This window comes from Ixodes scapularis, unplaced genomic scaffold (genome assembly GCF_016920785.2).
Source record: "Ixodes scapularis isolate PalLabHiFi unplaced genomic scaffold, ASM1692078v2 PGA_scaffold7__128_contigs__length_106722199, whole genome shotgun sequence".
NCBI classification, from domain to species: domain Eukaryota; kingdom Metazoa; phylum Arthropoda; class Arachnida; order Ixodida; family Ixodidae; genus Ixodes; species Ixodes scapularis.
In genome coordinates this window covers 14705689-14728707 of record NW_024609882.1, presented here as the reverse complement: position 1 = coordinate 14728707, position 23019 = coordinate 14705689, and the positions used below count along the sequence as shown (strand labels likewise).

The window sequence follows — 23019 nt, the reverse complement described above, 5'->3', positions numbered from 1 at the left end:
GTTTAGAGAAGTGGCACACCCTGATAGTCACTTGGTTACGCACACTGTGTTGTGTCCTGCAGATCCTGCTATGTACCAAAATGACTGCACCTTGCTCCACTTAAAAATGTAAATGCAAAAGACATAAAATAAATTAGGCAATCACAGTCTTACATATTCACTGCGTTTAGCAGAGCCATGATCTCTTGTGCGTAGCAACCGACAGCTTGATTAGTTCTAAAGTCAAAATTCATCATATTCCACATTTTACGAAGGCAATGAACATCTGACTTTTTTATATGTATAAAGTACTCTTTATTTCAGTACGTCCATGGTATCGCTCTAGAAAGAAAATGAAAAGGTTAGGCCAGGTAATTCGAGTTAGACAGAAATCAACAACAACAAAACGAAAACTGTACATTATTGTTTACAAACATATCCTGCAATCTCTACAGACGCACAAAATGTTAGCTTCTTGTTTCTGTCGAGACTCTATTTCCGACGAAACCGTGCCACATAATTTTAACATTCTTTTAATGTTGCTGTCGGCCTGATGCACGCGACATGAAGTTTGTGTAATGACTTCGAGGAATTGAGAAAAAATTGCGACTAAGTGGCTTCATAATTGACCTGGGTGAGCTTCAGACTCGGCCGACTCGCGAAGTAATGACATTAGAAGCAAGAAACCGACAAACCAAGCGGCTTCAGACCGGAAGGAGAAGACAGAAAAGCAAGCAAAGAAATTCGGTCACAGTTTGTGAACTCCTCGGCAAAACGGGCGGAGTTCCGGAAAGGCGCGGATGCAAACGTACGTAATAATGGATGACGAGATGGGAAGATGCGCGATGCAAACGCGGGTGAAAAATGAAACTCAGTGAACTCTGCTCAGCTCTTCTATGATCTTGATTAAATCGTCGACGGTGGCGTCCCTCTTCATGCCGCTACCGTCGTCCATCTAGACAAGAAAACAACGAAAGGTGTCGTTCAAACATCGGGACGCTTCGCATGAACTAATAATGACTGACTGAATGTAATACCACAGCAAGTAGGAACAAGACAAACTCTAAAATTTCCCTAAAAAGTGGACTGGGTAGAGATACAGTCGCAGATTGATTTTTTGGACGCCGATGATTCTGACTAGTTTGATATTTCTGAAGTGAAGGAAGAACCGTGACCTACCTAATACAAGTAGGTAAGTGCATATTTATGACCGAAGTTTCGGACAGCTTGAAGTCCGAAAGTTAAATTTTTCAAACGAAATCGTCGCGAGCGATCAGCGAGAAACAGCACCGAGAAGCCGCCATTCTAGATTCTAGGTTGGTGGCACACGGACTGGCTTGGTATGGTAGCGCTAATTCAGTACTGCCAAGTCCTACCACTAGGTGATGCCACGCAACAGCTTTTTTTTATCTAGCTGAGCTTCATTATCATTGTTATCATATTGCTTTTGTTCATTCGCCATTCTGCAGTCGTGGACTTGCACCTATCGTCTCTTCTTGGTGAATCGTATTTTCGGACAACGCTGGCTTGGACGTCATGGCCCCATCTGTTCTTCCTCCGCTGCGAAGTGTTGCTAAGAAGCGCGGAAAGTACCTGACCGTAATGCTAGAAAAGAAGGCAGCGATTCTCAAGCCAAGAGGAAGTTGCCGAACTCAAGTGGAGGCGTAATTTGAAGCAAGGCACTATTGACAGCTTTTTTAAGCCCGCTTATGCATAATAAAGGCAAGTTTTTTAATCCGCTCATTTTTCAAACTGTTCTATAATTCGGATGTTTTCTTTTTTTCGATCCCTACGAAGTCCGAAAAATCATTCGGCGACTGTATGTGACACCGCTTTATGACATTCACTGTTCGAGTGAGCTTCACAGTCATCTTCGTGTCAGCTGCAAAAAAAACTGTCTTGCTTTGGAAGACAGGCCTGAACAGTGGCATATCAACGGGGCCTGGGTACCAGGCGTCCCAGTCACATGGGGGGGTGCCAGCTCTGGTGGTCTCTTCCCCCCCCTCCCTCCCCCAGGTTGGTTGCAATCTCGGGTAGTGAATTGAGGGGGGGGGGGAGGGTACAATAGACATAAAGGCCTCGGGTGGATGGCCTAGCTACATCACTAGGCCTGAACCAACTGGAAACCCTACTTAAGTTTATAATCCAGCGTATCAAATTCTGATTTGTGCAATTCTAAAACGCACCTGGGAAATTACATAATATAATATGTCTATGCATGTATTTAAAGCAATTCATTTCTGAAAATTTTACAGGGAGGGCACAACTTTTACAAGCTGGCTAGGAAAATGCCATCACAAGTCTGCCCCCGCAAAAAGATATCAATGCAGCCTCACCTGTATTCCCTGAAGAACTTCTTGCATTTTGTCTCGACTGAGGTCAAGAAAACTCTCGATGAGGTCGCCGTCAATGAACCCTTGCGCTTGCTCCGTCTTCCGCTCCGTCGAGAAAGAACGCCAGGTGAACAGTCTTTGTCAAGGACGCTTTCCCGCAAGTCGACTCGCGGCGAAAAAGCAGGTCGTCCCGATAAACCGAGCCACGTCCGTTACTGCTCCCATACTTTTTCTTTGTTGACGTAGAGAACTTTGTGTCAATTTCAAAGAATTTGAAAAACGCTCACAGGTAGGGTTTACGTCAATTACAGATTCCTGAGAAGAACTTCAATATATTTGAAGTAATGATGACCAGAAGTCATGTAACAACTTAGTAGTTCTGATGCTGCCCACAGTAGGTATAAATACTACTCACAATAAGGGAGCTTTCTTTTGCATCTGTGAGCTTCCAAATTTCAGAGATTTGGGGATTTGTCGAAACAAAGCTGCAATAAGCTCCAGATTTTGCCAAAGATAAAGTATAAAAAAACCTGGAACCTAGGAGCTAAATTAAGGGGGCACACCCCCTAGGGGGGTCAACTTTTGAACCCTCGTCTTAAAATTAATGAAATTTACAGGGTAGGCTGGTGGTCATGCTAGAGGGTGTATAACAAAATTTCAGGTCTGTCGGTTAAATGAGAAGGAAATAAGAGTAGCTTCTATCAGCAACACGCCTACGTTGTTTAGTTAATCTATCGCTAGAAAACTATTGCGATATTAAAGATTTTTATTTACTAGATACGTAGCAGAATGCCTAGAGGGTGCGGCTATGGAACATTTTTTCTAAAAAGTAATTCATTTCTATAAATTTTCTCTTCTGCAAAATTGGTGAACTTTTTGGTCTTCTGTGCCTTCGACAAAATGTCAACATTTTTTACAAAAGACATTCGTAAAGTGACAAAAAAGTTCCATAGCCGCACTCCTTATTAAATTTCAGTCAGGAAAAGGGAAAAATGAGCTTTCCCTGTTTTGCCATTATCAAACGATAGATTGACTAAAATGGAATTTATACCAAAAAGTGGAACGGAGAAAAATGTGTTCGAAGTGCTCCAAACCCTACCTTTTCTATAGCTTTGGTGGACAGAAAATAATTTATAAAAAATTAACTATACAGTGAAAATTAATGAAACTTTTTGGGAATACTCTCTAGATGTTGGTGGATGTAAAGATGTCATTTTTCAAAATCAACTTTTTTTGCAGAAATATTTTTTTTTGGGCAGTGTCTCCCCTTAAGAAACAAGAAAAATCTCATTCTACTATAGAAAGGTTCCTATTCACCTTTTTGTTTTTGCGAAGTTAAAATAGTACTTTAAATCGTGCTTCAACCCCAGCCATCACACTAACAGAAACCAGAGCTGCAGCAGGCAACGTTGGCTCAACGAAAACTTGTTGCAACACTGTCTGCAGGGTGCAACAACTATACCCTCAGACAACCATGTATTTCATGGCACAAACGAGAGCACTAGGCATGAGTACAATAAAAAAGCGATCACCCTCTAGAAAAGTTGGAAAATAAAAAAATCAAAGTGCACTAAAAAAAACATTTGAAACTGCACCAAATGACGTAGGAGTTACGTATACCTGCAGTAACCACCTTACCAAAGTTCTTTCAAAGTCATTTTCAGATTAGAACCAATGTTTTCTCTCGAACGACACGAGCCTGGGTCGCTCGGACTGCACGAAAGGATATAAGGTGTGGTCGATCTTGCCAACGCTTTTGATGACCTTGGTTAGGTTGCCCTGGACTTCGAGCAAGAAGTTGTAGAAGTCAGAGGGCAGCTGCGCGACCAGCCCTACGAAGGAGAGACACACGAACCAGAAAAAATAAGGCACCAGAGAAGGCACGAGAAATTAGCTTATTAAAGCATGAAATGCTTTTGAACCCCAATTTTAAAATTTGGTTTGCCCATCTGTTTATGCTTTTTCCACTAAATTTAGCGGGGAAAGTGGCATCACGTAAGCTATACACCTTGGAGAAATTGACGGCATGTAACCTATACACTTTGGGGAAATTGACAGCACTTGACCTATACGTCAACTCCATTTCCCAGCTAAATTTAATGGAAAATTCGTGACTCATGGTCAAAACATCAATTCAGGTTCCACATCAATTCAGTTTCCCTGCTAAATTTAGCGGGAAATCGCTATCGCGTGACCTATATACCCATTCAGTTACCCACTAAATTTAGCGGGAAAATTCACGTCTTGTGACCTAAACACCAATGCAGTTTCCCCACTAAATTAGCAGAAAAGATTGACCGCATCTCCACGTGGTGAATGATGTTGATTGGGGCGAAGCTCTGGTGGTGTTGATCAGGGGCGGATCTAAAGGGGGGTCCGGATGTCCTGACCCCCCTCTTAATTTCTGCATGTGTAAAATTTAGGGCGTGAAAACAAGGGAGAGTGGGAGGGGGTTCTTAAACATATGGTACGCTGACCAACACCTGACCCTTCCCTCAGGAAATTCCTGCATCCGCCCCTGGTGCTGATGATACTGTTTTTGTTCATATATACGCATTTGAGCATTTGACCGCAGCGCCCTCTCGTCTATAAATGTGGAGCCAATGCATGCAAAGTTTAATGCGATTATATTCGCATTTGACCGCAGCACCCTCTCCTGTATAGACGTTGAGTGACTACATGCAACGTTTCATCCATGACATCCCCAGCTCTTGAGTTACTACCACATCTCAGAGCCCCCTACTCGTCCCGCAGCCGTGGCCGAGTGGTTAAGGCGATGGACTAGAAATCCATTGGGGTCTCTCCGCACAGGTTCGAATCCTGTGCGGAGACTGCGCAAACATCTTTTTTTCTTCATAATATATTTTTTATTTTTATTTTTTGCCGTACACGACCACGTGAGCACGTGAGCTCACGAGCACAAGCACCAGCAAGATTGATGTGAGCACGGACGCCGGACGGACAAGGCTAGACCCTAAGGAACTTCGCCCCTAAAAATAAATGTCACATGACCTACTACACAATCATTCAGTCTCTCCGCTAAAATTAGCGGGAAAATATATGTCACGTGACACACCCATTTTCTATAATGCATTTCATGCATTAGAGGACTTTGAAGGTAAAGTTCACTGCCAATTTTTCATAAAAACCTAAAACAAAACAAAAAAGTCCTTGGGATTAGGTGATTGCGAACAACACTGCGGCACACTTTGAGTTTGAAGTAACAGCACCACTCTGCTTCGCCAATCGTCTTCCAAGCATGCAGTGCAATAAAAAGATGCTTCTACTGAGCAAGTGTTTGCGTGTCAAGGAAATGTTACAGAAAGCTCAAGCCCTTTAGGGGTCGCATTGGCAACATTCAAAATGAATTTATAGATAAAAACACTAACAATAAGGATGGTGTATTACTCTATAAAGACTATTTACACATTTAAAAAACAGGTATCACTAATGACTAAGTTAATGCAGTTGAAGACAGCAAGGTTTGGGAGCTCTTAGATGATGCCACCGACACCCTGCGACTACAGCATCACCCACCAATCCTGAAGTAGTGTCAAAGACGAGCACAAAAAAAATGTACAGTAATCAGACCCCAAGCTGCTAGGCTGACAACAGAGTGTGAAACAAGACAAGGACACAATGGTGATGAAATCCAACAAAGTAATGTTGAATTTAGCCAACACCTTAGTACTCAACTTGCGGACTCAACTCTCAACTCACCAATGGCACCGTGAATGGTTCCAAAGAGCACCGATCCCTGGGTGGGGGACGAGGCTTCGCCGGGGTGCTGCATCACTAGAGATCCATGCCTGAAGATGTTCACAAACTCGCCCAGGTGGAACTGGCCGACCTCCTGCAGGTGCTGACGGTCTTCGTCCGTCGTCGCGGCACTGAAGCGCAACGAAAGAGACGCAAACGCCGTTCACTCCCAATGTTGCAGCTCAAGCCTGGAGCCACTGATTGGGCTACGCATACGGCATCGGCACCCCATTCCCCGGCTGTCTCATAGTCGCTGCCATTTTGGTGCCTAGCGCAGAACGGGCACAACTGGCGACAGTTACAGGAGGAAAATGCGACCTCCCGAGCTTTGGATACGGCGTCAAGAGACTCGGGCGATATCGTTTTGCCCCGTCGCGGACTATTTGAACGTTTCTGGAGGACGGGAAACAACATCCGCCGATTTTGGATAATGTTTCAGATCACTAGCAACAATGATTTAAAGTGCCAAGGCAGTACAAGTGTCGTTACTCCGAGGAGTAGGTTTCTGCAGACGACTTTATTTTTGCAGACTCGCTATTTCGCCAATTTCGCGAAGTCTCAATTTCGAGAATAATTCGCGGACACAATACTCCGCGATTTGTAGTTCTATGTGTGTATTCAGTACCATGAGGTGATACATTCAGGCGATCAATTTTTAGTGATATTTTAAAGTGGCTAGCTGTTCGGCATTTCGTGAAGCCCAAAAATGAGGTCTGGATGAAAGCGTGGTCGCAAGGCTCGACACCGATTGGTTGATGGGTGAGAGAGGAGGAGTGAGGTGCTTGATGCCGTTTGGTTAACGGGGAGGTCATGTGACCAGGGATGGAGTGAGGAGAAAAGGTAGGCGAGGTTGGAGAAGAGGAGTGGGTACTGAAAGATCATCAGGTTTATCATTTCAAGTAACACATGCCACGCATTAAATCATCTGGTGAAGAGCGCCTTGAACGTAGACGCCTGGCTGAACAGGCTAGACATGCTGCTAAAAGGTGATATCAACGTTTGTAATGCTGAACGTTCCACGCATGCAACGCAATCGCCTAGCAAGTTAACACAATTTTTTTAAAGTCGCAAAAGTCAAGTCGTTTACAGCATTCAGTGGCTCTACGTGGAACCGCAGTGCTACTAGTGACCGAGTGTACGCGATGACTTGCAAAGCTGTGCACTGCTACTACCGTCTGGGCATATCTGGGGACTCCCAAGATTTACGTTGACTCATAAGTCACTGCTACGGCCGGCTGTGGCAAGCTCACCTGTCCTTCTGGCACACAAACAGGTTGGTGGTGGACTCAGCCCCGAGGAACGTGTCATCGTCCAGAATCTCGACGGCGCACATCCAGTTGGTCTGGTAGTCCCGCGCAATCTGAAACAACGGCCAGTTCCACTTGTGAACAAAAAAGAGCATTTCTTCTAGCTGTCCTATAGCACTTTTTTTTCCTCTTTTGGGCATACTGAGATGTAGCGATAAGACTCGGAGACTTTTCGAGAACGAATCAAGGCATCTCGCACAACAGCGGCCATATGCGGGAAGGTGCCTGGAACGCGTTTCCGACTGCGTGTTTCCCGTGTCCTTATTTCGTCTCCCGATTTCCGACAATACTCCGTTTCGTCTTACGACAGACCGTGGTGGATGCCACAAGCCGTCCCAGCCGATCCGGTGCCCGAAGGTATCGCGTGACCACGTGCCCCGCGTGTTGCGGCGTCTCTCCCAAGGTCATGTCACATTAGCCGACGTTACCCATTGCTGTATCGAGACCGCTTTCGATGTACGGGTGAGATGGGAAGCCAAGTACGTCGGTCCAAGACGCTCTCCAGACACCATACTTCTACCGACCAGCGCCAGGGCAGCGAAACCCCAATGCGTGGGCAGTGTAAAGCTGCAGTCACAAATCCCATACGTTGTACGAAAGACACAACGTTCGCTGCAGACGAGACGACAAAAGCTATAAGCGGAAACGCCTTCAGCACGCTAGAAGCATGACCCTTTTGTACGTATGCCGGCTTCGAACGTGTCTGCAGACGGTTTTCATACGACCAATGTGACGTACAAGCAAGAAACGCGCCTCGGACGGTGTTCACAGACCGTCTTTCGTACGACGTGTTTGCGTCCGCAGCTTGAGGATGCCGGACAAGCCGGTCGGAGTAACGCGTCGGACAACGCACCTCCTCGAAGCTTCCCTCGAGGGGCTTGTAGGCAAGGAGGGACATGGAGCGCATGAGGTCCCCGACCAGGATGAAGTCCCCTTTGGTCTTGAGATAGAGGGCCAGGATGTTGTTGAAATGGCTGCACTCGTTGTGCAGCTCCCGTTCTGCATTCCACTCGAACAGCCGCACCGTGCTGTTGATGCTCGCCAGCAGCTTGCCGTTGAACTCCAGCAGCGAGTAGGGGGCCCCCTTGATCTCCTTCTCTGCGACCTGCTGCAGCTTGCCTGCGGCAGACGACGTGAAGCGCGATGTAGACGGAAAGCGCGATGCAGATGCAAAGCGTGATGCACAAGCAAGTCGCGATGCAGACGCAAAGCGCGTTGCAGACATTTTGCCTTTTCATGGTCATCGTTGTTTCAAAGTCATCCTTTTTTAGGATTTCCTGTTAGCCCAGGTTCTCATTGCAGACTAAGAAAACAAACTAACACAGTTACAATGAGCAATGCACGGCACCGAGCTAAAAAGGAAAAAATGAAAGACGTTTACAATTTTCTGTAATGCCGAATTAGAGCGCAGCCTTGAGGAGGTTACGGAAGTTCAACATAAAGGGGACATGCAAGTCGAAAAACGCAATATTTTGCAAAAAATGTGATTTCAGTAATTTTGGAGTAGTTTTTATGGTGTTCTATTAATTTTTAATCTTTATATTTTACAACTTTTACAACCATTAAGTATGTATTTTTAGACAAAACACCTCTTAGTTGTTTTTCTTTTTTCTTTTTAGCTGAGCCTCTTGCATTTTGTTCAATGTTGGAAATAAACCAAAACTACAAAAAAGATTATTTAAAAAATAATGTCCTTTTTAAACTTTCTTTGTTTTCTTACTAACTACATATAACCGTGAAATATATATATTTTAGACAGAAACCTTTCGGCTTTCGCTTTGAAAACTGAATATTCTGCAATATACCGACACTGGACCAAATTCAAAAATTATTTTTCTGCTTTTTAAGGATAATAACTTTTTCCTAACTTTGCTCATTTGTTGTATGAATTCTAGGCTATCTATTACCGTTGAGTATATATTTCTAGATCAACCACCTTTATAATTTTTTTTTTAACTGAATATTTTCTTATACGTTAAATACTGTCCATTTACTTCAGCAAACACAGTAATAAATTCTTTATCAAACTACTGTAATGCGTTAGCATTAGAACACTCGTTTTGACGAAAACCTGGCGGTGTCTTTTGTTTGTCAGTTGTCACGTGCGACGCTCCCATTGGTCCGAAGCGCTGACGTGAACACAAGTCAACCTCTTCCTCTCTCCCCCGCGCTGACAAACTGACAGACACCGCCGAGTTTTCGTCAAAACAAGTCCTCTCGTTTTCAGCAAAGTCACGCGCACAGCTGGCGCAGAGCCAGAGAGGAGGAAACGCCGCGCAACAACTCCTAAATAAAAAAAGCCGTAGTGATGAATATATAAGATGGCTTAATCAGAGAAGGCCAATGCTGGAAACAGATTGGAAACGAGTGCTGCATCAGCGCTCGGATTCCAGTCAAGTTTGAGCCCAGCGTTGACGCAATCGTCGAGTCCAATCTCTGCCCAGAGTTGGCCTTCTCTAATGACGCCAACTCATTCGACACTATGGCTTTGTCATCTAGAAGGTGTTGCGCCGCGGCGCGGTGGAATGCGGGCATGCTCAGCTGCCCCTCTGCCGTAACCGGTTGTTCTTCACTCTGGGTTTCCGTAGTAGCATTGCTTGGGCCACGATGCGTGTGTGTAGTTAAAACAATGGACGCGGTTCACTTCACAAGTGGTATGGATGCGGTTCCTTCCACGAGTGGTACGAATGTGGTTCTTTCCTTGAGTGATATGGATGACCGTATCTAAGGGCGTCGACATACTTTGACAATCAAAGTACAAAAAAATGGGTGAAAAAATTTACAGGAAGATCCAATAATCCATTTTCGGGGAATCCGTTAGCATGACCCTTGGCAAACGCTAACATTGACCCCGTAATGAAGCCAAAAACAGGCAGCAAGAAATAGAGGAAGCAAAAGAGAAACCGAAAAGAAAAAAGTGAAGGGGTCAGTGCTAGCGTTTCCCAAACGTGAACGTTTCCAAGGGTCATGCTAACACATTCCCGAAGAACCCACCAATGGATCTTCCTGTCATTTTTTTAAAATATACTTTGTTTCCCTTCCTACTAACACCCACAAGTGTTAAGTCTTGATATAGAAGCATGGTTTTAAAAATAAAATTAAAAAGTGAATATAAGCATTTTAGGACGTTTTTAATGCATCTACTACGCCCTTAAAAAACTCTTTGGCAGGCGTGACAAAGCCTATTGGATAATTTAGAAGAATACATTGACCTGCCAGAAACGGTAATTGTTTTGCAGTCTCTTTTTAAACCTTTCTGAAAGACATTGCGTTTTTTACGCCAAGGACTCTTTTCCACAAAAATCATGGTGGGGTCAAAAAAAAAAAATAGTCATAGCAAAAAATGTTAGGGAAAAGATACTCTTACATCACTAATAACACATACAATTTTTTTGACAGAATCTGTGAGGGTCAAATGTAGGCCTGGATCGTTCAGCGTGGAATGACCCTGTAGTAAAACTTGGCACCACACTACCATACTTCAGAGTTCAAGAGGGGGGGGGGGCACTTACCGTCCACCCAGTGAAAGATGATGATGCGCCCCTGCTTCGGGTCTGACTCGTCCGGAAGCACGATGGCTGTGCCCACGATGAAGTACACGTTGGGGTCGCTGCCGAGCCGCGTGGAAACGATGCTCATGGCGTACTCCGTCTGCATGAACTGGTGTGCGTGCAGCACTGCCCCCAGAGAGACAAGACGCTGCCTTAAAATCGGCAATCGAGGAGAACAAAAACTGCCAATTCACTTGTGCCTGTTCTCGCATACGGCGATGGGACTGACAAAAGATGTCATCTTACTTGTACACCACAAAAAATGGATGGAAAAAGAAAAAAAGAAAAAGTTTGCCGCAGAGTGACACGTTCCGAAGTCGGACGGTTATAAGTATGCGTAGCGTGCATGCCAGTTGGGAATGTTTCACTGCAGCCTATGCACAAACAGAAAGCTGTTATACCAAGAAAAGACAGAATGTGTATTATACAGATCAGTGTATAACAGAAAGACAGCTTAGGGATATTTAAAACAAATAAGGCACAGGCCCTGTAGTTTTTTTCACTAAAGTGGCTATTTAATGATGAGAGCAGTGTATACTACCTTAGGAATTGAACGAGTGGCTCAATCGACGAGGGATCACCTTCGGATTCTGTGCGTCACACTACCCATCCGACGAGCTTGCACCCACAAGCTTCAACCACCCATATAAAATGTGAGGCTTTTGGGCGGAAAGCTAGACGATGCACAATTCAGTCCGTTGCAAAAGTCAGACTGCCACCTTCGGCATTTTGTTTGGGTAATCAAACGGTATCTAGCTCGCGTCGGGACATTTTAAACTCAAGCTGGAGCTGGACGAAATAAAACAAAAAGCAAAAAGTCTACAAACCCACCTTCGAAGGTGTGTTGATCGACGATGAGAAGATTGTGGACCTCCACCTCTTGGCCAAGCTGGTCGTTTCCGCTGCCTGTTCCCGGCTTGAACACAGAGCTCATTGTTGAACTGCATGCAAAGAGACACTCACATGCTCAGATAAAAAGCCCCATTACATGCAAGGCTGGAAACAGTCAGGTCAAACAATCACTTCTGAAGGGAAGCTGACCAACGTGGAGAGCTTGGCAGGGCTGCATTCCCGTGAAATAATTTAAAACAGCTACCCAGCCCAGTTTTTTTGTGATTTTGAGAGATACATGGCATGCCCATCTAACTTCTAGCCAGAGCTGCAAATTGTACTCTTAAGACAGTAAAGGTTAGTTCTAGCTAGTAGAGCCGAACCGAACGGCAGTGGCCATGCCTTGAAACCCGACGCCCATGCCTCGGGCGTTGCGTCAGGTTTCGCTGACACGACACTGGACAACCACGCACCTTGCCCCACTGCCTTTCTCCCTCCCCTCCCTTCTCTTCTCTCCCCCTCGCCAATGCGCAGCAAAACAAAAAAAAGTTGGGGCTCCAATCCACGCTGCGAAGGTGGTTGTCCAGCGAAGCTGTTGTATCACCTGCAACGACTGCCCACTGCATTATACCCAATGATTGACGAAAGAGAAGTAAATGCACTGTACCAAAACTTTTCCAAGTCAGCCAACCAATCCAAGTCGGCAAACCACCGAGCATGGGTCATGCATTGATCTAAAGTTAGCCAAGAATCTCTCTGCAGTGAGAACGAAAGACCTCACGTTGTACCACAGTGATCACAAAGCAGTTATCAATGTTGTTTCAAAATAAAAGATTTGGTACAGTGCATTTAATTTTCTTTTGTCCATCATACAGTATAGTGCAGTGGGCTATCATTGCAGGTGATACCACAGCTTCGCTGGCTAAACGCCTACAGAGCGTGGATTGGAGCGATCAGCGGGAAACACCAACGAGAAGCAGCCATTTTGGATTCTATGTTGGCTACACATGAATTGGCTTGGTTTGGCAGCACCACTTGTACTCCTAAGTGCTATCGCTAGGTGACACTATTCTATGGCTTTGTTTTCTCTAGCTGGGCACGTCATTACCATTGTCATTGTTGTTACCCTTTTGCTTTGTTCATTCGCCATTGCAGTCGTGGATTTGCACCTCTCATCTCGATCTCGTCTCGGTCAATCGTGTTTCCGGAATACGCTGGCTTGGACGTCATAGCCCCATCTGTTCTTCCACCGCCGCAATGTGTTGCTAAGAAGCGCAGATAGTACTCGACCCTAACGCTAGGAAAGAAGGCAGTGATTCTCAAGCTAATAGAAGGTATTCACTAGACGTCATATTTGAGGTAACTGCTCACGGCGCATGCCCGGGGAGAGTTTCCCGTCAGCTTTCGAGCAACCGCTCGAGAGGAGGGGAAGGAGAAATCCTCTTATCACCAGGACTCTCCTTTGTAGGTCCCAGGCTTCCCCAAACGTCGCTATTCTCCCTCTAGAAGATTAGAGAAGATTAACTTGCCACTCAAAACTCGTACAAAAGCATCTTTCCCCTCTCTCTCTTCTCCGGTGGTAAGAAAGCAGCAGCGAGCTCGGCTATGACCGCCAGTGAATACTTCCTACAGAAAGTTGCCGAACTCAAACGGAGACGTGACCTGAAACAAGGCGCGCAGACGTAAGCTGAAGCAAGGCACTATTTTCTGCTTTTTTAAGCCCGCTTAGACGTAATAAAGGCAAGTTCTCTAATCTGCTGATTTTTCAAACTCCTCTATTACTCGGACGTTTTTTTGGTCTCAGCGAAGTTTGAAAAATTGGCTGGCGCCTGTAACTAGTAATTACAGTAGCCTAAACACTTTCAGTTAGTCACACCTACAAGCATCCTCACCTGTAGGTAACGTTTTGAGCCTGGGTGCTCGCACTGGGTCTGACGGGTGTCAGACCTCCTGTGCCCTGAATGTCGTTCCGGATCGTGATGACGCCAAACGTCTGTGTCGCTTCCTGGTACGCGATCCTCCTGTAGACACAAAAACAAGTCGATAGACCTCTCGCACAAAAAAGACCAGAGATATTTCGGGAATGTGGTATGCTTTCCATTGGCAAAACAATTTAAGGGGGCAGGTACAAACACATAAACGGGTGATCCAAACATATGAACGGAGCCTAATCAATCGATCAATAAAAGCGTGTCGCTTGCCTGGGCAACTCTCCCAGGGGCACCGTCCTGATGTGCAACTTCTGGATCTCGTCAATGGTGCCAATCAGCAGGGTCCCGTCATTTGCCAACGCCAGACTGGAGACAACGGAAGAAATGCACAAACAAAGTTTCCACATGTCTGCAGGGACGAAGAAGTGGAATCTATACATGAATAACTTCCCTTAATGAGACAAGACACACTCGATGCCTGCCTTAGTCGGATACGAAAAATGCTCTTGTGTGCTGTTACAGACGACGCAAGCCATACGAAACCTTTAAATGCAGTGGCATTTCTTTGGGCAACCTGCACCGGAAAATCCTAAGCTTCAACACGAAACACACACACACACGGGAAAGTGATACAAAGTGGACAAATTGAAAAAAAAAATAAAAGAAAAAAATTCTGAATCTCTCCCAATTTCCTCAGAAGAATATAGAATGTAGGACCCCAAGATCTTGAGCCCGACGCTAAACCACTGTGCCAAGGGGGAGACCTGCGAAACGACAGTCATTATGCGACAATCTCTTCTCCTTATCGCACGCACGCACAAGTCAAAGGACGAGATCCTCAATTAATGCGCCACAGTCTTCACAATGCCTCAAAAGAGCAAGGAGCAGACTGAAATGAAGATAACTGAACAGAACTGACAACCTGCTCGTTATGACCATATTTAATGGATGAAAATGTACGGACTCTAGATGCTTAGATACCTGCTGTAGGGTTCGTCGCCATTTAATCGGCAGAATGTAGTCCTCATATAAGATGAGCAATGCTATGCGGAGCACAAGTTTGTCTGCTGCTTGCGCAGGGATTGCGATGATGTCAGAACGCCAAGCTTTTACTGGCATGACTGAAAAAAATATAGTGGGTAGACAGCACAGCATCTAGCATTGAGGTCTACCCACTATCCTTTCAATCAAAGCCAATCAGAGCTCAACGTCATTTTGACGTCACCGCAACTCCTGCGCACGAAGCAGACGACGGAGCGCTGCATTTCCACGTAGTGTGCAACGAAGCACCGCAAAAACACGGGCCAGTTTTTTCTGTAAGAGCTTTCTGGCACTGAAAGGGTTCAGTTCGATGATAAGGGAGGGAAGGAAAGCTCACCTGTCGGGGTAGCCCTCAGAGTTGAGGGGGCACATGTGGTTGACCTCCTTGAGGTTGACGTTGGAGAACACCAGCTTGTGATTGCTCGAGTAGATGACGGTGGGGCGGTCCGAACACGCAAACACGTTGCTGGTCGACAGCGACTTGAAGGTCTTCAGCACTGTGGGCTGGGTGCCCAGTGTCACCTGCACAAGAACACAGACACTGGAAATCGGCAAACCTAAAACCAAGGCTGAAAAACTTTACGAAACAAAGATTTAGTAAGTATCAGCAACGTGTGGAGCTGCTGTAGCCGAAACCAAATAATCACGATAAAAAAAAACACAAATTTTAAAAGCACCTGATTTGTTTTAATTTTTTTTATGCTGTATTTCTGTTTGCCGCACTGTTTCTCTTTTGTAAACATTTAGGCAATATTTCAAGACAAGTAAATGAGAGAAAAAATATTACAGATGGCAGTTGAAACTAGAAGTGTAAACCTGACGCCAAAACTGTCAATTACTGACCGATTTGAGCAGAGCTGAAATTGCAAATTACTGCTAACAGCACCTGACTTGATACTGAAATCGAGTATTATTCAGATGTGAGACCATACAAGTTTATTTGTGAGTCAGAACCGAGGCAATAAAGAGATGCAAAAGGATAACGAAATCTCGCTGAACATTTTTTATTTTTATTTTATCCAATGTTAGAAATGGTCACCAAGCCTCAAACACCAAAAAAAAAAAAAGAAGGTGAAATGAATCGGACGTAACAAAACTGTTTGCTCACCGCTGCTTTGAACGAGCGCATTTCGACGCAGCGAGGAGGTCGCAACATTTGCGAGATTGTCTTTCTCTGGGAATCCAAATTACTTCCACCTGGTTTGCAGATCTGCTACGGTCGTTGACAGGACGAGCAAGCCCTGCCTTCAGCAGGTGCTTGTTGCATTCCGCCATATTCTGGCTGTGCATGCACGCTCAATACTTGACGGACGCCATGACGTCGTCGAACGCAGGAAGATTGCACCAGTTGTGGAAGGACCGAGGGACCTCCGTGCCATCCTAATTCTGTGACAGACTATAGAGAGAGCAGAACATACCTTCTTCCTGTCGCTGACGGCACCGGTGGAAGCGTCCAGAAGGAAATAGAACAGGGAGCCGTCTCCCAGGGCACACAACAGGTAGTGCACCCCCTCAAATGTTGTCATCAAGATGGACCTCGGGATTATTTCTGCGTTGACAAACAAAAAACAAGGAACAGTTTAAATGTTGCCACCCCTGAATACATTTCTGAAAAATTTAATGTTTCGGCTTTACAGTGAAGCCAAAGGCACCAATTTAACGGAATTTTCACCAGTTCCCTTCCCTTACTTAGTACTACAAGCTCGATCGCTGAGAACTTTAGCCAAATTTGTAAAAATGGAGGTGTCTGCAATAACACTAATGTTATTCCCTAAAGCAACGTGGGATACCCTGAAGCAACAGGAGTGAAAGAGCATCTCCATCCCCACTAAGCTCAAAACAGGTTCAATGCACCCCATGGTAAGTATGCTGAAGTGTAGTGGCCAGCCTATCCCCCCAACATGAAGAGCAGTTTTGAGAAGGTGTTGTTTTGATAAATTTAACCAAAAAATTGATTCATAAAAAAAAAAAAAAGAGGATACAATTGCCTGTGCTTTTATATAAACTTGGAACAGTCATTTTTTAGCACCTATAGTAGTCAGCAGAAACTAACTTCCACAGCAGAGGCAGGTCACCCTGCATCAGCTCTATCGTAAGGTTCCTTCCCTGGCCCGGCTCATTTCAATGTGACCAGCTATGTATCACTACTGCGCGATACTGCTATGTTTTTAAAGTATTCATAAGCCGCTTAATTGGAATGGCGTTTTTGTGTAATTCATACTTTCTGTTCTCGCGGCTCGTTGAGTGCGCTTCTTTCCGAGCACCGGTGCACTGCAAAGAGGCCAAACACCCGCAGAGCTTGCTTCCGCGGGTGTTGCACCTCTGCAGTGCAATGGTACATCGTGAAAAGCGAACTCAAGTTGCTATATAAATTTTCGCGTGGTGGTGTCTATTTTCATACCTCATGTGTGCCCGCACATGAGGTATGAAAATAGACACCACCACGCGAAAATTTCTATAGCAACTTGCACGGACACTCTGGCGTGGCGGCATGGCACAGGTCCCCGTCACAGTGTCTCAGCAACTTAATTTTGTTTTGAGTTGTCATATGCTGTCTAAACAGTCCAAAATATTGATATTTTTAAGGGATAAATAAACTTGTCATACATTTCACCAATGTTTCGTGTGTGCGTGGCATACCTGCTAATGATCAGTAGGCCTATGTAGAGGAAATCATCAGACATCTGCTTAATATCTGTAGCCTTTCATATGGCAAATCATCATTTTATCTTGCATCACATTTAGATGAATTTCTGATAATTCAAACTTCTGATAACTCAAACAAAATTCGTGGCTTCCTGGAGTTCGAATTAATGAGCCAATTGTATAGTGTGAACCAGTGTTGCCAGGCTATGAACCCATGTAACACTGTAGGCATCCAATGCCTGCTTCACTTCTGCCAACCAAAAAAAAAAAAAAATAAACTCTAACAAAATGAAACAGACAATGAAGAACTGTAGATATAACTGTTTCCAAACTCTGTGAAAGGTCAAAAATTAATTTTACACTACTTCAGATTTCAGAACCAGAGGAGAAAGAGCGTGGCAAGTCTTTTCCCCCACTAGGAACTGCCTTCAGTGCCACCTTGCATATAAACGTCTCCAGTATTCCTTCGATAACAAAAACCGTCTCCAGATTTTAAGCAAAAAAAAATTAAAAAAATGGGTTGTGCATATGTTTATACAGCCTAGAACTTGGTCTGGGGGGATCGGAGGCCGAGTGGGCTAAAGCGCACACCCAGCTAGACGCGCGTGGAGCGAAAGCTCGCGCTGCAGAACCCAGGGATCCTGGGTTCGAGCCCCACCCCTGCCCGTTTCGATCTGGATGAGCATTATACCGGCGTGCGGTCGTGTATCACTACTGCGTGGTGCACGTTAAAGACCCCAGGCTAGCGGTTGTACTGCACTGGCTAAATTGCTCATCTACAGCGTGTGACTCGTTGCAACTTTAATGGCTGACCAACTACACGCTGTATAAATATCCCCACAACCCAATTAGAACTTGGTCTGCCTTAACGGGCAAAGAGTCCCCAGCGGTAGATGAGAAATTTAGCCAGTACAGTACAACCGCTAGCCTGAGGTCTTTAACGTGCATCACGCAGTAGTGATATACGACCAAACGCCGGTACGATGCTCATCCAGATCGAAACTAACAGGGGTGGGGATAGAACCCAGGATTGCTGGGTTCTGCAGCAAGAGCTTTCACTCCACGTGCTCCGAGCTGGTGTGCATTAGCCCACTCGGCCACTGATCCTTCTCCAGATTTTAAGCCAAAGTAAGCACTTGGTGCAAATGAAGGCAAGATGCACTGCTAAGGCGGAGCTTCAAACTAGCTAGTTCCGGCAGCTTCCGAGCCCCAAAGAAGAAAGCCCTACTGACCGCCGCCAATGTTCTCCTTTTGAAGCTGCTCGAGGGAAGGCAACCTCAGCACGCGGATGGAGATGTCCGTCCAGAGTCCGACGGCACAGAGGTCAGACTTGCCAGAGCCGTCGTTGAGAGGTGTGATGTCTAGACAGGCCACCTCGTTCTCCATCTCCGCATTGCTGCAGTTCCAAGAGTTTGACCTCTCAACTGCGTGCTCAGACGGCTACACTGGCGATCAAGCGAGCAGATGATTGGGACAGATAGGAAACAAAACACAATCAAAAGATTCAAAACCACAACAATAAATAAGAAACGGACAAAGAGAGACGACGGTGCACCCTACTCGCATTCTGAGTGTCTCTCATTCGTTGTCTTTGTACGATAGCCAACTTCTACCAACAGGCTCGTCACAAACCTAAAGTCTTTTGAATACACTTTGTAAAGGGACAAGCGGGGCAAGACGTGGTACAAAAAGCTTGTGAAAATTTAGACCCTGCTTTTCCGGCGAACGACGTGGCTACCCGGCCCGGACCTCGGGGTTTGTACGGGTCTGTGCGGAGCTCGCGCCAAGCCGTCTACCGAAAGTGAGGCAGCGAAAACGGTACGGCTCCCGAAATGACGCAATGTGGAGAAATGATGCAAAGACGCACCTGGTTTGCTTGAGCGTTCCGTCGGCGATCTCGAGGCAGAACACCTCCTGTCGCACCGCACACACCACCTGGTTCTGGTTGCACGTCACCACGCTAATGTTCTTACCGCCGGGAGGCTTCCACTCATTGAGTAAGAGCTTCGTCTTTCCGTCCACCAACCTCACCGCTGCGGCCGTCACCTGCAATTTCCCGGAGAGGCGGTCACATTGATTCGACGATGGCTGCCAAACTGCCTAGGACCTTTTCTTTGAGTTCGTACGGTGAGCTTTGGAATGCCTTCCATAACTTACTACTTAAACCTCACCATAGCCAAGTTAATAAAAAAAAAAAAATTAGCACTTTTAAATTTTTATTGCACATATCGATTTAGCAAAATGTCTTTCTTGTAAAAACAATAATCAGGAGCGAAGAAAAAGAAAACCCGACTTTGATACACCAGTACAAGGTAGAGGTTTGCACGAGTGTGGGCCAGCCTGCGGGTCGGGCTCAGGCCTTGAATTGAAGTCTACAAAACAAGTTAAGCCGGCCGTTATTTTTTATTTCGTTTTTAGGAGCAGCAATATTTTTTTTAAACTTGTTGGGAGGTTGGGGAGAGACCACAGTTTAAGAGACCCAAATGCTGAAAGCATGTGTGTTTGTACATCTGTTTGTACGGCACGGTGTGTCTGTACTGAATGCTCTTCCAGAGCAGTGGCAGCGGCATGGCACTCATTTTCATCACCGGCGGCGCCGCCGTCGTACAGTCACTTCTCCCTGTCAACATGGCCACATATTTGCCTACACAATGCACACAATCGCAGGCGTAAACCATCTGTAGGTATGAGTGTGTGCATCCACAATATGAGTGAAAAGGGTCCCTTTAGAGGTGCTTTCCCTAAACTTCTTTTGGATTGTCACAAAAGACGGTATTTTTTATATACTTTTCTTCGGTCGTACACAGCGGGAGTGGGCAATTAAGAACTTTGCCTGTCTTTTGTTCGAACTTGTCGCAAAGTTTCCCTTCGTTTTCAACTATGTCACATGGCATTGTTCACTGTTGCTTGCGATCTTTATTTTTCCCTCCTTTTAAATATGTGCGTCTGGACGCAAAAAAGGACGATTTCTTTTTTTATCGAGCTGCCTAGGTCCACAAATCTGCCCAACTTATAATAGTAGCAAAAGAAAAAAAAATTATGCTTACTTAACTGACTACATATTGGGTACCGTTATCAACATGTGTAACAGTCGGTGGCAACCGAGCCACCATGCCGCACAATTTGTGGGCAGGGTTCTCCCCATGGTGGGCGGCAGTGGCTTTACCGCCCACCGCTCCGACCGACCACCCATTGCTCTGACTAACCGCGCACTGCTCGATTTTGCCACAGGGTGACGATGCGATTTTGCCTGCGCATATGGCTGCAAAGCGTCGTACTCAGCAGGCCTGCACACCGCCCCGTTATCGCGTGCCGCCACTTTTTCATCAAACAAGGAGAGCGGAGTCACAAAGCGGCGTCAGCAGTGCGAGGAGGGGAAGAGTGCTCGGTTGAGAAGAAACACAAATTAAACAGACGCGACGAACGTGCAGCAGTTCTCTCCGCAGGCAATGAGTGGCAGAGAGCAGAAAGCCGAGACAACTTTTCTTTCACTGCTCAATGCTTGTTCACGCCATGGCTTGCTTTATCTTCGCCCCTTCGGTAGCTCCCCCCTTTCCTTCCCCACCTTTTTTTTTTCTTTCCAAGGCATTTTGGTTTTGGTTTCATCACCATGGCGTGGCGCCACTCACAGGGCCGCAAAGTTAGAAAGCCTATGCAAAGTGCATTCTGCCGGCAAGCCAGATTGTGCCGCATTGCAAACTAGCGCCCTTCCCCCCCACCCCCGCTGCTCGCATGGTGGTTATGTCCACCACTAAAAAATTCCTGGGAAGAACCCTGTTTGTGGCTATTCGTATTGGGCGAAAATGGAGTGGGCCTCAGCAGGCCCCTAAAAATTGGCATCGGGCTGGCCGGGTCGGCTGACAGAAGTGGATAGCGGGCTGCGGGCGGGCTTGGGTTCAAGACAGCGGACCGGATTGAGCAGGGCTCATAAATATCGGCCCGTACGGGCCTCTAGTACAAGGTATCTGAAATGACAAATCCGTAATTGCAAAGTTACCCTGCTTCAGTACGTGTGTCCGCCTGCATGCTTGTACGGCTGAAGCATGTACAAAAACTACCTCATTGTACTTATGGCCATTGTAGAGACAGTCTTTCCATGTTAGGAGAGGCAGGGTACAGCATTAAGCATCTACAAGCTTGTCTTAAATTTGCTGAGTGCTTTCCACCATGTCCTTATTACACATCAGTAGAGGTTTTACCGCAATATTGGCGAGAAAACGCGAAATGGAAAGGTCACGAAAAAATCATTTTGTCTTAATTCTAACAGGAATATTACATCGAGAAGAGGGTACAAATGCCGACCAGCATCGACATTGAAGCGATCACCAGGTGTGTTTGTCTCTCAAACTTTCTGTTTGCACAAAACACTGCCCTAATTCATTTGGCTCTCACCTGAATGAGCTGGTTGTTGCGGACATTGCCGCAGAAGAATGTCTGCTGGGAGATGTCGAAGCCGGCCAGTTCTGTCTCTTCAACCTCTTCACCGCTCAGCATAAGGACCCTGAACAGAGACAACGACACTTTCTCGTTGAAGGAGCATTCCAGGAAAGCATATGACGAACCGGCAATAAAGAAAGAAAAGCCTGACTACACTGTGGACGAGACGACACAAAATAACAAAGATGGGACCAAACAAGAAACTAGGTGGGAAAATGCAGTTAACAATTTATGATTTATTGAAAAGCTTAAAAGAAAATAAGAAAACACAAAACACTCTACTATGTGGCATGCTGAGCTTTCACTCATGAAAGCTATTATTTCTTGATAACCTATTTCATAACCGAAACCCAGCATGGCCCAAGTAGATAGTAGTGTTGACTCAATTTTTATGTTTCAATTGTTGTGCATGGTTTCTAAAAAAAAGAGTCCGTTGTTAGTCAGCAAACTGTATGTCGTCCTACACCTCCATCCCCTATAGTAATGGTGTGTGTTATTCCTGCACTGTTTTATCAAAGATTATGAGTTAAGAACTAGCTTAAGTTTGAGCTTCGTAGCAGGGATAGTCTTTACATGCATGTTCTCATCCACCTTGTGCCACCTTCCAGGCACAGAATGGCAGAACCTAAAAACCATGTACGGTTGACAGACGAATGACTGTGCCACTTTCTTCCATCGTGAAACCATGCAAGACCTCCCTCCAACTACCATAGTTTGTTTCAGCACAACCTGGCCAAGAGAGAATGCTGCAAGCACTGCGAAACAATTGGTTACGAAGCAAAGCACTTGACAGCTCCCCACGAGAGGAGCACACAATGATGGTGCATCGTCACGCGCTGCGCGCCGACGCTACGATTGGTTCGCTAGGAACGTAGCTTTCACTGTTTGCCAACTTACGGAGGAACAGAGTATAGAAACGAGAGATCAAAAAATACCAAGCGCTTTGTCCAGCTTGTTTTCCCCAGAGCTCGGTGCCTGCCCAACGCAATGCCTGTGGACTGAATTCTTAACGTCACGTTCCTCGATCGAGCGGCAGGCACAGACTGCACACAAATGCTGCGTCAGCATTCGGCTGAGGCTCGTGTTCAATTGGTGATTCACTAAAAGAACACGAACCGCAGCCAAATGCTGACACGTCATTTGGCTACGTTAGCCAAACGTCGCGTCAGTAATAGAAACAATCAACTGACGACGATGTTGCTTC

General features: G+C 45.7%; 1 protein-coding gene across 1 annotated transcript in view; it reads right to left on the bottom strand.

Moving 5' to 3' along the window:
- Positions 1-270: 270 nt before the first annotated feature.
- The window catches only part of LOC8029417 (DNA damage-binding protein 1), a 36488-nt gene continuing 13739 nt past the window's right edge, over positions 271-23019 (bottom strand). Inside the window, exons 10-24 of the mRNA XM_040211168.1 lie at positions 21771-21879; positions 19246-19424; positions 18611-18774; positions 16151-16281; positions 15070-15254; positions 13962-14057; positions 13653-13781; positions 11761-11870; positions 10891-11055; positions 8232-8497; positions 7322-7431; positions 6033-6202; positions 4042-4144; positions 2316-2439; positions 271-934 (exon numbers count right to left, since the gene is read on the bottom strand). Of these exons, the coding sequence (XP_040067102.1) occupies positions 851-934; positions 2316-2439; positions 4042-4144; positions 6033-6202; positions 7322-7431; positions 8232-8497; positions 10891-11055; positions 11761-11870; positions 13653-13781; positions 13962-14057; positions 15070-15254; positions 16151-16281; positions 18611-18774; positions 19246-19424; positions 21771-21879 (2125 nt within the window). The 3' untranslated portion in view covers positions 271-850. The remainder of the gene's footprint in view (positions 935-2315; positions 2440-4041; positions 4145-6032; positions 6203-7321; positions 7432-8231; positions 8498-10890; positions 11056-11760; positions 11871-13652; positions 13782-13961; positions 14058-15069; positions 15255-16150; positions 16282-18610; positions 18775-19245; positions 19425-21770; positions 21880-23019) is intronic.